Source organism: Sphaerodactylus townsendi, linkage group LG14 (genome assembly GCF_021028975.2).
Source record: "Sphaerodactylus townsendi isolate TG3544 linkage group LG14, MPM_Stown_v2.3, whole genome shotgun sequence".
In the NCBI taxonomy this organism is placed as follows: domain Eukaryota; kingdom Metazoa; phylum Chordata; class Lepidosauria; order Squamata; family Sphaerodactylidae; genus Sphaerodactylus; species Sphaerodactylus townsendi.
This window is the reverse complement of record NC_059438.1, coordinates 28,581,017-28,596,476: the sequence shown is the minus strand read 5'-3', so window position 1 is coordinate 28,596,476 and position 15,460 is coordinate 28,581,017. Positions and strand designations below refer to the sequence as shown.

General features: G+C 45.1%; 1 protein-coding gene across 1 annotated transcript; it reads left to right on the top strand.

Moving 5' to 3' along the window:
- The first annotated feature begins 9,947 nt into the window (after nucleotides 1-9,947).
- FGF23 (fibroblast growth factor 23) lies at nucleotides 9,948-13,374 on the top strand. Its single transcript, XM_048515344.1, has 3 exons — nucleotides 9,948-10,164; nucleotides 11,967-12,070; nucleotides 12,982-13,374. The coding sequence occupies exons 1-3, from the start codon at nucleotides 9,948-9,950 to the stop codon at nucleotides 13,372-13,374; spliced, it is 714 nt and encodes a 237-aa protein (XP_048371301.1).
- The last annotated feature ends 2,086 nt before the right edge of the window (nucleotides 13,375-15,460 follow it).

The following is a 15,460-nucleotide window of genomic DNA, read 5'->3' as shown; positions in this document are numbered from 1 at the left end:
GAACTGGAAAACAGTGAGATTATTTTGTCAACCAGCCCCACCGCCGCCACCAAAACCACAGGTTTGATCCAAGCTGGTGACAATGCAGGCCCAGGACAATGCATGCACCACCCCGCTATCTTTAATGTCTGTGAGTGACCTGGCTCTGGATGGTAGTCATCTTGTCAGAAAGGACTGGTATTGTTTTCTTAACACTCACTGTTTGGGTCTTAATCTAAAGAGCTGCCCCAGAAAACTCACTATGGGCGTTTCCCCACTCACCCTGATCCCCCCTAAGCAGCACGCTGCTCTCAGCGCGCGGCATCCCAGGCGCGCGCCCGGGCGTCCCCATCAAAAGGCGCCCTTAAGAAGAGCGCCTGGGATGACGCACGCTGAGGGGGCGCGACAGCGGCAGCGTCGGGGCGGCTGCGCTGTCGCCGCCCCTGTCGTGGGGAGTGCTGGGGGACCCCGCGCTACTCTCCTCAAGTAGTGTGGGGCTTAAGGTAAGTGGGGAAAGGCCCTATATCTGTTCCTGTAATTTATGGCGGACAAGCCAATAGGACCTCCTTTCCATTGACACTTCCTTACAGCTAAAATATACCTCATAATCTAATTCTATATGGACTTAACTATGGAAACTGTACATTTGTAGGAAGCAAATGTAGGAAACAAGTACAACCACATGCCTGTACAGTGTAATTGCCTTTATTTTTTTATATGTATGTGCTGTGCACAAGAATTTTGATGTATTGATTAAAAATAAATCATTTTATATGTTTCTTGTAGCGCTCCAAGTCCAATTCCCTATTAAAATTTGTTTCATGCTGATTTCAGCGGTGTTGTTTTCAGTAAAACAAATGTCTGCAATTGGTTTTTTTTCCCCTCTTTTTACCGTTTGTACCAATAAGACTTACATATTTGGTTGGGGAGATAGACATTTCTGACCAGAACATCATGCCTATGGACTTAGCCATCCTTTGCGGTCCTCAAGAAAACACATTCTTTCTCAAACACTTGTGTGGCAACACACATGTATACGAAAATATTAATAGAGAGTCTAGTATTGTCGAAGACTTTCATGGCCAGAATCACTAAGATGTTGTGTGGTTTCCGGGCTGTAATGCCATGTTCTAGTTAGTAGCATTTTCTCCTGACGTTTCGCCTGCATCTGTGACTGGCATCTTCAGAGGATCTGATGGTAGCAAAGCAAGTGGAGTATTTATACACAGCATCCCAGAGAGTCTAGACATTACCTAAAACAATCTGCTATTCTGGAATAACAACTATTCTCAGTCTGTGATTTGAAACTGAGGTAGAAACATTACCAAATCTACATAAAAATGGCTGAGAATAACCTCTTTCCAATAGCAGCAATTCCACGTTACAGTTTGCAAATCATCCGAGCCATCCTGTCCCCAAAGCAGCCCTAGGCAATCATCTGGGGCACCCGAAGGGGTGGAATGGCAACCAGCCGTGGTCGCCACTGCCAATTCCATGTTGTGAAATTCCTAGTGATTTGGAGTGGAACTGGGAAAAGGTGGCGTATGGAGAGGGAGCGGAGTGAAGTATAATGCCATAGACCCCACCCTCCAAAGCAGCCATTTTCTCCAAGGAAACTGGTATTTCTAATCTGGAGATCCCTCCTCCTTCCTCCTCTCCCTGTCCTGGCTGGTGGGGATGGAAGACAAGAGCTGGGGGTAGGTTCTCACCACAGTGCAGGGAGAAGTTGGTGGGGGGGTTCCATCGTTCTGCCTCACTGTGGAGCAATGGGAGATGAGGATGGCAAGTGCTACCTTCCTGCCTCCTTGCAGCAGCCTAGGGTGGTCAAAATCCTTCCACTGGCCCTTTAGATCATGTAGATCTTTAGATTATATAGATCTAAAGTACACCAAGACCAAATCAGACGGCCTTGAGACATGGGGAAAGGTGGGATATAAATAAATAGATAGATAGGCTCCTGGATTTATGCACATTCACCCGTTCTTCATGTCTAAATTCATAATGGATTTGCACACCACTGGTGGGCCCTGGGATCCCCTCCTCTACACATTCATTCAGCATAACAAGCAGTCAACGAGGGCTGGCGCCTTGTTGAAAATTCTATAGCTAGAAAATCATATGCAGGATTTGTTGTACTTTTGGGTAGCTCTGGTTGCCTTTACCGGTGCCCTCTTGTGGTAACACTGATCTGTTACAGTTTAAAAAATAGACTTCGGGTAGTAGACTGACTGAGATTAATAGTGTGAAAAGGAAAACGTATGTCTTCTTCCAATCCTACGGTACAAGGAGACCAGCCCCTCAGGAACAAAAACAGTCTCTTTCTTGGGACAGAGATAAACATGTGATTAGAAAGGGATGCTGAGGAGTCATTTGTTCCTTGTATCCGCATAATGGAGGAAGGGACTGGGGACAGACACGCATGGAATTTCACAATAGTGAGGAATTTTAAAACCTGTTAAGTAGGGAAAGCAAGCGTACCTCAACACTGTGGGTGTGGTGGTAATCATTGGTTGTGCCAAGATAGAAAGACAGGTGTAAGATCCAGCCCAATCAGTCTGGATTTTTGAATTACCCAAGAGCACCAAGATGGATAGGGTGTAGCCAACAGAAACTGGGGTAATAAACCAAGCGGGTTTATATGAATATTCAGCCAATAGTTTGAGACCCCAAAGGGTTTTCAAGGCATGAGACAAACAGAATTGGTTTGCCATTGCCTTCTGCTTCCTTAATGGTCTCCCACCCAAGTGGTAACTGGCTGACATTACTTAGCTTTGAAGAACTGTCAAGACTGGGCTAGCCTACTCCATTCAGGTTGGAGCAAAGAGAACACAGGTGAGAGCAAAGATCTATCATTCTGCATCATTTCCACAAAGAGATCTTGCACTTCCAGTGTATGCCAGCCAATTCACAGCTGTCTGTCTGATTCTCAGCAGCTCTTGTCAGTCATCACAATTTTGATGCATCTAGAAGAAGAAGAGTTTGGATTTATATTCCCCCTTTCTCTCCTGTAAGGAGACTCAAAGGGGCTTACAATCTCCTTGCCCTTCCCCCAGTGGTGGGATCCAAAAATTTTAGTAACAGGTTCCCTCGCCAGCCCCCCCTCAGCAAAGGGGGAGAGGCGTACCTAGGCAAACCTGAGCCCTGGGCAAAACCTGAGTTGGATGCCCCCCCCCCCATGGGCAGCCACCCCACCACGACCCCAAAAAATGTTTTTGCACCAGGTCATTTCTAAATCATCAACACATTATAGAAAATGCCCCAACTCACAAATCTGAACACAGCAATGGTGAGACACACAGGTTCTTTGATAGAGATTTGTGAGATAAAAGGTACGAAAGGCTGAGAATCCATGAATTGCAGTACCTGAAAGGGATTAACCCAGTTCAGGGAGTTACATTATTAGTCAAAATTGCTATATGGAACCTTCACATTCAAAGGCAGAATGCCTCTCGGGGAGGCGAGGGCATGGAGGTGGAAAAGCGGACCCAATTAGTAACCCCCTCTCGGCACACACAAATATTTAGTAACCCACTCTCGTGAACTGGTGAGAACCTGCTGGATCCCACCTCTGCCTTCCCCCCTCACAACAAACACCCTGTGAGGCGGGTGGGGCTGAGAAAGCTCCGAAAAGCTGTGACTAGCCCAAGGTCACCCAGCTGGCGTGCGGGAGTGCACAGGCTAATCTGAATTCCCCAGATAAGCCTCCACAGCTCAGGCGGCAGAGCAGGGAATCAAACCCAGTTCCTCCAGATTAGAATGCACCTTGCTCTTAACCACTACGCCACTGCTGCTCTACTTCACATACTAGGAATTCACACTACATACAGCCTTCTCAATATATAAGGTTTTCCTTTCTTTAAAGGGCTATGTGTTGGTGGTAGACTATCTACTTTACATGCAGATGGTCCAAGATTCTATTCCCAGCATCTCCACCTACACGAATCGTGTAGTCGGCAAGGTGGAAGACCTTCATCTAAAACTGTAGAGGTCTGCGACTTGTTTGAATAGACAGTACTGACCTTGGAGGACCATGGATCAAATTCAGTACAAAGCAGTTTCATGTGACCATATGAACAGAAGGGAAACATTTCCCTCAGCTTTCAAGAATTAAAGAGAACAAGGGTCGTTCTCCCACTTACCTTAAGCCACGCACTACTCTCCTCAAGTAGCGCGGGGTCCCCCAGCACTCCCCACTACAGGGGCGGCGACAACGCAGCCACCCCGACGCTGCCGCTGTCACATCCCCTCAGCGCGCGACATTCCTGGCGCCTTTTGAAACGGGGTCGTGGGGAAGCGGGGTCATGGGGAAGCCCGGGCGCGCGCCAGAAATGACACACGCTGGGAGTTGCGCGCAGCAACCTTTGGACCAAGGTAAGTGGGGAAACGCCCAAGCACACCCAAAAGGTTCAAATATGTCTGAATATGCCTTCAGGTTTAATGTTTGAAATCTCACAACAAAGCAAAAATGCACTGTACCCTGGCTGCAAAACCCAATTATTCAGTCTACAGAATAAAGTGAAAAATTTAATAAGCAAATAAGTATAAACTGTGCAGATAATAATAAACATCCGTAATTAAGCACTTCAACGTAGGTGTCAAACTCGCGGCCTTCCAGAAGTTTTGGACATGATGCTGGCAGGGGATGATGGGAACTGTAGTCCATAACATCTGGAGGGCTGCGAGTTTGATACCTGTGCACTCGAGAATCTCAACGCATGCAAAACAAAGTATCAGTGCCATAAACCAGGGTTCACAAAGCATATAAGTCCATGTTAAGTTGAAGTGCTATATAGCTCAAGATCAAGCCACGCTAACATAGGCTAATATCCCACTCTGGAGTTAACCAGCATTCAAGTTTTAGAGAACTAACCAGTTCAGTGCATCAAATCGTGATGTACTGAACTACTACAGAAGAACTTGTTCCGCGGTAGAATCACATTTTTGTAACATCTTCATTAGTGTGTGAAACATTTATTCTTGCCACAATCTCATTCAGGAGTAATTGGACAGAAAATTAACATATTCCCATTAAATGGTTAAGATGCGCATTCCATTTTGTGCTGCTGTAAAGAGTGTCGTGTTTCCCCGAAAATAAGACAGGATCTTATATTAATTTTTGCTCCAAAAGTTGTGTCAGGGCTTATTTTGAGGGGATGTCTTATTTTTTCCCCATGATTTTGCGCCCCTCACGTGGCCAGATCAGCTGTCCTGGGGAATCTGTAACTAGGGCTTATTTTTGGAGTAGGGCTTATATTTCAAGCATCCTCCAAAAATCCCGAAAAACCATGCTAGGGTTTATTTTCGAGGTAGGTCTTATTTTCAGGGAAACAGGGTATGTCCAAAAGATTCAAATATCTCTGAATGTACCCTCATGTTTAATGGTTAAAATCTATCAGTTTTACAACATGTTTATGAACTATAATGGCATTTGGGGTATGTACGAGCCATTCACTTACAGGCCAAGAAGTCAGGATTCTAGGGTGAAGAGCAGTTTTGCTAACAAGTTTTGCTAGCTGAGAATTAAGCCAGCCCTACTGGTTTTGTCTCACCCCTTTGTCTGCATGCCCCACGTTTCCATTTGCCAGTCTGCATTAGTACGTAATGGAATGACAGGAACTGCCATTTTTTGGAAACAAAAATTCTTGGGAACTTTAATGCAAGTTGGTATTTGGATTTTCCAGATTCTAGCATATGCCTGTGATTAATACTGCTAGCTGGTAAATAGTCTATGTCATCCCATTATTAATTCTGTTCGGGAAACGTGCATATCCTGTATTAAGCTGGCGGGGGGAATTGTTTCAGAGTTTTTCCCAGGAATAACTCTGTGTTTGAACTGTGTTGAACTCCACATTCACACACACACACACACACACACACACACCCCAAAGCATATTTTATTTTCCAATGCTGCGAATAGCATTCTAGGAATTTTACTAGATAACGAGTCCACTATGGAGAGAAATATGCAGAAAGCCAAGAGCATGGACGTACAGCCCAGGGGGACATATGGGATCAAATGTCCCCGGGCTGTGGCTATTTAGTCATGTGGGGGGCGAAAAATCACACACCCCCACAGACACACACACACACTCTCCTTCCCCCCATGAGTTTTGAGTTGGGGCATATTCTATAATGTGATGGTGACTTTGAGACAACCTGGTACAAAAAAAATTGTTTGGTCATGGTGGGGGAGGGCAGCCGCCCATTCAGGGGGAGGGGCATGTGGAAAATTCAGATTTTGCACTAGGCTACATTTTCCCTAGATCAGTGATGGCGAACCTCTTTGAGACTGAGTGCCCAAATTGCAACCCCAAACCCACTTATTTATCGCAAAGTGCCAACACGGCAATTTAACCTGAATGCTGAGGTTTTAGTTTAGAAAAAATGATTGGCTCCGAGGCGTGCGTTACTTGGGAGTAAGCTTGGTGGTAGTCGGTGGCTTGGCTTTGAAGCAACCATGCAACTCTTCCAATGGGTGAATCACGACCCTAGGAGGGCTTACTCAGAAGCAAGCCCCATTGCCAGCAACCAAGTTTACTCCCAGGTAAAGGATCGCACTTTAGTTCTTCACAAGAAAATCAGTGGGGTTTAACAGCGCTTAACAGGTACCTACACTGCCTCCCCAAAACTATGCCTTAGGTTTAATGCTAATCGAGCCCAGCGGCCCAAGCCAGCCCCCCCCCCAGGGGGGCACTCTGTTTGCATGTGCCCACAGAGAGGGCTCTGAGTGTCACCTCTGGCACCCATGCCATAGGTTCGCCACCACTGCCCTAGATACACCTTTGGTCAAGAGGACAGATGATGTATTTGGCAGCCGCAGCTCAGAAATGGTCAGACAGTTGTGTTGACTTGATTTGCTTCACGTAGGTGAGCTGAACCAGGATGTTTGATGTGTGTGGGTTGTGTGACAAAGACGAGCCACCCCAAATACGGTCACTGCAGGATGTGTGTTTCAACACACCGCTAGGACAAAGCTCTGCGGCCAGAAGCACATGCGTACAAAGAATCCACAGTGTATTCTGGTGATGGCCTATAATTATTCCGAGAATATAACTGCTGGGGGAGCAGCATTTCTTAGTCCCACTCACAAACACGTGAACTTCCCAAAGCCCATGATTACAGCAAGGTTTGAAAACACGGGCATATTTGTTTTTGTTTTTGTTGAAAATTGCCTAATAAAAATATTTCAGCTCTTCTCCCCAACTCCTAGTAATATCCCAAAAAAGTGAAGTGAAGAATTTTTTTAAAAAAATAACATTTTGGGGACATCAAAACAAGGCAAAGATTACATTAGTTTGGCATTTATTTATACAAGGGATCATATTAGCCAGGCTGTACACCTCTGAAGTTTTCCTCTAAGATTTGGTTCAGCCGACGTAATTTTATAATCTACGGAATAGATCCAAAAAAGGAAAGAAGGGTCCCCTTCCTTTAAAAAATAGTTTTTGAAAAACTTTATTATACAATTGAAATGTCACATGAATTAAAATCTCAATACAAGGGTCCTCTTTCTTAAAAAATAGTTTTTGAAAAACTTTATTAAACAATTGAAATGTCACATGAATTAAAATCTCAATACATCTTTCGAATAATTAACTGTATTACAATAAAGAAGCAAGCAAAATGAAAATTGATGGTCTGTTTTTTCCAGTTAGTTTTGATATTTGAACAAAAAAAAACCCCAACAATTTAAGTCATTCACTTTCAAAGATACTTCTCGGTTGAGGCTGTTGATGTTATTCAAGTCTACTTTCTATTGATCTGTTGCATTTTCTGAATCTGAAGGAGGGAGTGAGGGGTGGCATGCAAGGGAGTGGAGTGAGGGGGAGGGGCCCCTGCATCTGGCCATGGCCCAACCACCCTAGCAGAGGGAGAGGGAGGGAGGGGTGGCATGCAAGGAGAGGGGAGTGGGGAAGGGGAAGGAGTAAGGGCTGGCATGCAAGGGAGGGAGGGAGGGAGGGGGCCCAACATCTGGACACAGCCCACCCACCCTGGCGGAGGGAGGGGGAGGGTGGCATGCAAGGGAGGGGGAGGGAGGGGTGGCATGCAAGGGAGGGGAGGCCTGTGACCCCCAAACAAGGCTATACTGACAACCGAGGGACTTGCGTAGTCTACAGCCACGTGGGAAGTATAAGAACCAGGTGAGATGGCGTGAAAAAGGTGGGTGGATTCAGCCCTATATGAAGAAACAGAATAGTTTGATAATTTTTATCAGATCTTTTCTTTGCCTTGGATCCAGCAACATGCACAGACTCAGCACAGCTCCACTTGAGCAGAATCTAGTACTCACAAAGTTCTTTCCTTCCCCTTTCTTATAGTGCCCAGAAATTGGTTGTCAAAACCTTGGGCAAGCAGAAAAGCAAGCCAGGATCCAACACAGTCGACTTTGCACAATCAACTACTACTACTAACTTTTTCTTGTGTTTTTGCTTGAGCAAGATTGCTAGCTCAAATTTAAATGTTGTGGCTGGATCCAAACTCATGTTTAGGACAAAGAGTAACATCAGTTTCATTCTAGTCTTATGGGAATCTGACCGTCCAATAAGGCACTGCAAAACTGAGTCAACATCTTCTCCCTTGCTTAGACTATTCACCTGCAAATCAACCTAGTCCCATGATATGAGCAACTGCATCTGCGTAGCTATGCAGATGCAACCCACAAAAACATTTTTTAAAGGAAAAGGGTCAATGGCAGGTGGATTCTCCCTGACTGTGGACAGCGCGGTGGGAGGGAGGCAGATAAAGCGCCTCCTGCCTGGCTGTTCACTTGAGTGCGGCTCTAACCTGGGATTTTTCAAAAATATTGCTAGTTAAGCAATTTTAACAAAACATGTTGGGGGAAATCAAAAGGGGCAGACACGTTTTGGAGGCAGGACCTGTGCCCCACCCAAAAAAAGGGCTTTATAGCATCCTACACCCATATTTGTTGGCCTGGGCAGAACAGGCCAAAGTTGCAGAACAAGCAAAAGATTTCTCTTAAAACTCACTTCCACCGGCAAGGGCAAAATTGCACACTCAGATGCTACCCTCCATTTACACTCTAGGTTTAGAGGAAACACACTGAAAAGTTGGTTCTGGGGCACGCAGCTTCAGCAACTAGCAAGTGACGCCTTGGTAGCCAGCTTAACTCTATCCAGGTAGCCATTGTCCGTGGTCCTTTCCATTCAGATCTCCTAAAATGTTTGTTAAATGTTTTTGTTTGTAAAATGTTTTCCTGCATTGCAGGGGGTTGGACTTGTTGGCCCTTGGGGTCTCTTCCAATTCTATGATTCTTTGATTAAGAGCATCAACTTTTGAGGCCTGAAGACCACAGGTGTCAAACTCGCAGCCCTCCAGATGTTATGGACTACAGTTCCCATCATCCCCTGCCAGCATCCCCTGCCAGCATCATGATGAGAACTGTGGTCCATAACATCTGGAGGGCCGCGAGTTTGACACCTATGCGTGAAGACTCATGTAAGGGAATGTAACTTTCAAGATGCCCTTTGCTGGACTGAGATCCTGAAGGATCCTCTTGCCTTCTGCATGAAACTGTGATGTATTCATAGTATGTGTGTGTGTGGGGGGGGGGGCGACCTCGGATGGCCTGCCATTTCAAGTAGGAAGCATTCTGATGTCAGAGGGGTTTTTTCCCCCCTAGATAATGTTTGAACCTATTATTAGTTTCCCAAAGCTGACTGGTTGGAAACCACACCTTCCCGAGAAACCTACGTGCATCCCCTGGGCTGTTGAGGTCTCAGGACGTTCCTAAAATATTGTCATTATAAAACAAAAGGATGTGTCTCTTTGGTGTGTGTGTGTGTGTGTGTGTTTTTAAGTCGTGTGATGTCACACAACTGCCCTTTAAAAAGCTGCAGCAAAAATTGTAGGAAACCCATCTGAGGATTCATCAGACGGCTACAGAAGGAGGAGGAAAGAGACAGTATCAAGTTTCAGGGTCTTGTCTCAGCCACTAAGGAAGGCGAGCCATGGTCCAAGCCTCTCAGTGTGGCTTCCTGGAGTTTATGCTGCTGGTAATGTGCAGTTGGGAGGGAATTGCTGCTTTTCCAAATGTCTCCCCGCTGCTCAGCTGGGAGAACACGGACAGCCTGTTGCACCTGTACACCGCCTCAGCCAGGAACAGCTTCCACCTGCAGATTCACTCCAATGGCCATGTGGATGGAAGTCCTCACCAAACTGTTTATAGTAAGTAACAGGGGAGTGGGTGAGGAACGTTACTGTGATTTTACCCGCTTATGAATAATACAGAGGGACATTAGAGATAATTTTTCTCCTTCCTCTCTTGTAATGCTAGAATGTTGGATCGACCAACGCACCTGACAGTAGAGTCAGGCCACCAAAAAGAAAATGCTTCTCCAGTCGCAATCTGTGACAGAGATATAGAACTGGCTCTGGCTGTTACCAACTTTAGTGATGCTGCTTAGCTCAAGCTCTCTCCAGAGGTCATAACAAATGTACATAGGGAGTCCTTCCTTCCTTCCTTCCTTCCTTCCTTCCTTCCTTCCTTCCTTCCTTCCTTCATTCATTTGAAGGTTTGCAAATAGCCTCTGCGCTAATAGCTCTTCACGCATGGGGTCTCTCAGGAATTCTGCTTTCTTGAAGTTCTCAGTTGCACTGAGAACTGTATGCACAGCACTGCAGATGCACACACTAATGTATATCCGTTGTACATTCATGATTATCTGAAAAGCTCTTTTTTTGTTCTCAAGTCACATCTGACTGAGGGCAACCCCTGGTGGAGTTTTCAAGGCAAGAGAAGTTTGGAGGTGGCTTGCCACTGCCTGGCTGTGCGTCATGACCCTGCTGTTCCTTTAGGACTCCCATTCAAATACTGGACAAGGTTGACCCTTCTTAGCTTCTGAGATAAGACAAAATGAGGCTAGCCTGGGCTTAGTTTTTAAAGAAGAAGAAGAGTTTGGATTTATCCCCCCCCCCCTTCCTCTCCTGTAAGGAAACGCAAGGTGGCTTACAAGCTCCTTTCCCTTCCTCTCCCCACAACAGATACCTTGTGAGACAGGTGGGGTGGAGAGAGTTCCGAAGAACTGTGACTAGCCCAAGGTCACCCAGCAGGAATGTAGGAGTGCAGAAACACATCTGGTTCACCAGATAAGCCTCCACCACTCAGGTGGAGGAGTGGGGAATCAAACCCGGTTCTCCAGATTAGAACCCACCTGCTCATAACCACTACACCATGCTGGCTCTCAATTTTTTTGTTTTATCATCTTGGTTCCTGAATCCATTACCTGTTTTAATGTAAAGAAATAAATGTGTTTATAAAGGTTAGGGCAGCCAAGAGTTACAAGCAAAGAGAGATGAATGGCTCTTACAGCTTGAAGAAAATATATCTGTGAATATTAGAGGCAGGAGAGGAAGGGACTGATGAAAGCAGTTGGTGTACTCAAAACTGGCAGCCTAAAATCCTTATCAGAGCTGGTCAAATTAATTAAATAAAATCAAATTCGAGGTGCCACTCACAAAAAGACCGTGCCTTCAAAACCACCTGTGTCATTTAAGAGGGCAGAGGAATTCTGAGTGAGACATGTGAAGATGTTTGTATCTGGAGGCCAGGGACCTGTGGGAACAGACTGAACTTTGAGAGTCTTGGTATTATGCCATTTGGAGTTTTAAAGGTCATAGTAAATCTTTTGAGCTAGGGCTGGAAGCAGACTGCCAGACAGATTGTCAGTTCTCAACTTGATAGACAAGGGTCTAACTCAGCTTTGTGGGCTGGATCCATGCTGGTACCCTATTCCCAGGAGCAGATATCCCCAGGATATCTGTAAACTGCAATGGGAGAAGCAGGAAAGCTCTATTTTTGCCACTGGAATATTTGGTTGGGATCCAACCCCATGTGTTCAAATAAACTTTGGAAAGGTCTAATGGTGGCCAAAGATGCAAGAACTGACCCATGGGGTGCTGTTGGCCATTTCTCATTCAAGAGGTCAAAAGATCCCATAATATTTGACTACTTAATTTCTTTTCTTCAGGTGCCCTGGTCATCAAATCTGAAGGGGCAGGCTTTGTCGTGATCAGTGGTGTGAAAAGTGGGCGCTATCTTTGCATGGACCTCAATGGAGATATCTTTGGATCGGTAAGTCTTCCTTACACTTACTTTAATCGGGGATGCAAAATTGCGTGGCGTCCTTATCTCAGTGGCATATGCTCTAGTTCACAGGTGTCAAACTCGCAGCCCTCCAGATGTTATGGACTACAGTTCCCATCATCCCCAGCATGATGCTGGCAGGGGATGATGGGAACTGTAGTCCATAACATCTGGAGGGCCATGAGTTCTTTGCCAGGGAAGTGGGTGCTGACTGGTATAGTTTTGCTCTGGGCTTAGGAGCTCTTATTCTTCCCTGCAGCTTTTTTTTTTGCCAGTGCTTTACCATGATCCTCAGCATCCTAGAGCTGTGCGATAGAGGATGTAGGGGACAGTGGCGAAGCACCAAGGGGATGGAGCGGTGCGCAATGCACCGGGCGCATGCCCCTGCGGGGGTATGGCAGGGGCATTCCAGGGGCGGGGCGCAGGCACGAGCGTGCACCAGGCGCAGTTCCCCCTCGCTCCACCCCTGTGTGGGGATGGATATAACTCCCCCCCCCCCATTACCACAATAGCTCTAGGGGTTAGATTTGCTCTTGTGTGTGTTCAGTGCTGTCAAGTTGCTTCAGGTAATCCTATGAACGGATAACCTCCAAAACATTAATGGCCTTGCTCAGGTCTATGGGCCGTGGCGTCTATGATTGACTCAATTCATCTCATGTTGGGTCTTCCTCTTGCCATACTGCCTTCAACTTTTCCTAGCATTATTGTCTTTTCCAGTGAACCATGTCTGCTCATAAGTCCAAAATATGATAGCCTCGGCTTGGCCATTTTTGCTTCTAGGGAGAGCTCAGGCTTGATTTGGCCTGGAATACACACACACACACATATGTATATGTATGTATACATGTATGCACATGTCGCAGCCCTACTTGTAATAAAGCCTTGTTTGTTTTCTTCAGCACTACTTCAGTTATGAAGACTGCACTTTCAAACACTGGACCCTGGAAAATGGTTACGACGTTTACCAGTCTCCAAAACACCACTACCTAGTCAGCCTGGGTAAAGCGAAGCAACCTCTGTTTCCTGGTATGAATCCACCACCTTACTCCCAGTTCCTACCCCGACAGAACGAGATTCCTTTACTCCAGTTCAACACGCCACAACCACGCAGATTTACCAGAGATATCAACGCAGATCCATTTGGGAGCATAATCCCAGCACCAAACAGCCTAAGAGATTCTCAGAAGTTACAAAAACCTAGTGTGCAACCACTCCCCTCGCACCATTTTCCTGTGGACAATGACATAGACCCACTGCGTGCCATCGTCAACAGAAATAGTCCTCACGGTTAAATCAGAATGGGAGCCAGATCTGGGCAGCGCCTTCATTTCTGCATTAACCCAGAACAGAACCGGAACAATTACTTTGAAAGTCCCTATTGACTGCTATAGAGCCTGAGGACATTTTTTTTAGGGGACCTGTTCAGATTTCAACTTTTAAAAAACGTAAACGTTGTGACAGCGTGCTCACTCTCAAGCCCTAACCAGAATTATTCTTGGGCACTTTTATTGTTTAATTCAGTCTTCCTGACACTGGATGGAAGGAGGAAAATAAGGATGTTATAAGGTGGTCGTCCACATCAGTTTGGTCAAGATCCCGGGGCAGGAAGAATAGCTTCTAAGTTTCTGTAGTATGTCTTCTCTCACTGTGGTGTTCTGTCAGTCTCTGTTCCTGCTGACCCTGGTCAAACCCTCTCTTTCTTATCTTTAATTAGATATTGGTTCAAATTTAACGTAGCATTTACGTAGTGGCCATTATTCAAAAATTCCACTGATCACCTGTTTAGTGGGGAAGAGAAAGGGAAACTGTGATCGGCACCACAAGGGCCTCATGACCAAATTTGCTATGGATTTTTTTATTAAATGTCCCAATTCACCCCCAAAGTTAAACCTGTTCAAATTGGCCATGCTGGCAGGGGCTGATGGGAATTGTAGCCCATGAACATCTGGAGCACCATAGGTTGGCCACCCCTAAAAGTCCTATATGACAATACAAAAAGAAAATAAAGTAATGCATAGGGCTCCCAACCTCCTGGTGGTGACTGGAGATCCCCTGGGATTACATCTGATCTCCAGGCGACCGAGATCAACCCTAGTAATGGTGCTGTAGGTGCAGCCAACTTTTGGTCTGAGTGTTTCCCAATTCTGGATCCTCACCCCACCCCCCGCAGACCTATGTTCTAGATAACACACACTGGTTTGCAGCTCGGTAGGAGGGTTTTAGTGATATTTGACCTTCTGGCAGTAGAGTTCATCTTGTACTTCTCTTGGGCCCCTTCCGCACACGCAAAATAATGCATTTTCAAACCACTTTCACAACTGTTTGCAAGTGGATTTTGCTATTCCGCACAGCTTCCAAGAGCACTGAAAGCAGTTTGAAAGTGCATTATTCTGCATGTGCAGAATGAGCCTTACTTAGAACCAGCATTTTCCTCTTGAAGCCCCGGGGAAAGTAAAATTAAATAACCTTACATGTTGTTTATTATTTATTTAGAACATTTCTATGCTACCTTACCATCCAAATAGGGTTCCCGAGCACAGACTTCAGACTTTTCTTTGGCATACTGTAAACATTTGTGTCTTCCAGTTTGCTTCCTACTGCATTAACTTCTTCAGAAGACTAGACCTCATTGGTCCAGTCAGCTGGTCCATTCTGGCCAGAAAATATTAATTGTGTTTGGATCGGAGTCTATGAAGCTGAGCTATCTTTGGGATGAGATATTTCTTCCTAATTAGAGAAAGACAGCAGGTTTTGTATCATGGAGGATTTAATGCATCCATGTTCTGAACTGGCATTCACTATAATAGTTAGGGTCACAAACTGCCCTTTTTATTTGTTTTTGTTGTTGTCGTTTTCAACCCACATCTTTCATATTTAGCACAAGGTAGATAGTAAACTGCCTCCTATATGTACTGGACTACACCACTGGAAAGTTTAAAATGGCTCTTTCTGAAAAAAATATAATTTTGAAAAAGATGAAGCAACTTAAAAAGTGGGTGTTTTAGAATGAAGCATTCCAAAGGAAGACATCACCTGCTAGTAAGAAACATGGTTGATGCATTTTTTTAGTACCGTATTTATTTATTTATTTGAATGATTTACACTTATTGCAGGCATATTTATGAATATTTATGATGATGCATCTCTCCAATTTCCTTTTTTATGAAGATCTAAATAAACGTTTTTCTCAGAAAAAAAATGGGTTTTAAAAATTTCTCTGCGTGAATATCTAATATGGTTAGTCCAAACTGTCCACTTGAGGAAATCAAAGACTAAGCTGAAAGGATTGCATTGTAACTTTTCCAAGGCACTATCACGGGATATTTAAGAATTCTCCCTCTTTGTCATGAAAGGAACATACATCTTTAAAAGCCAGTT

Excerpts from the sequence above, each read along its gene's own strand:
- FGF23 (XM_048515344.1), top strand. The coding sequence starts at position 9,948 with ATGGTCCAAGCCTCTCAGTGTGGCTTCCTGGAGTTTATGCTGCTGGTA. Across the intron at positions 10,165-11,966 it reads TCCTCACCAAACTGTTTATA|GTGCCCTGGTCATCAAATCT; the intron begins GTAAGTAACAGG and ends TCTTTTCTTCAG. Across the intron at positions 12,071-12,981 it reads ATGGAGATATCTTTGGATCG|CACTACTTCAGTTATGAAGA; the intron begins GTAAGTCTTCCT and ends TGTTTTCTTCAG.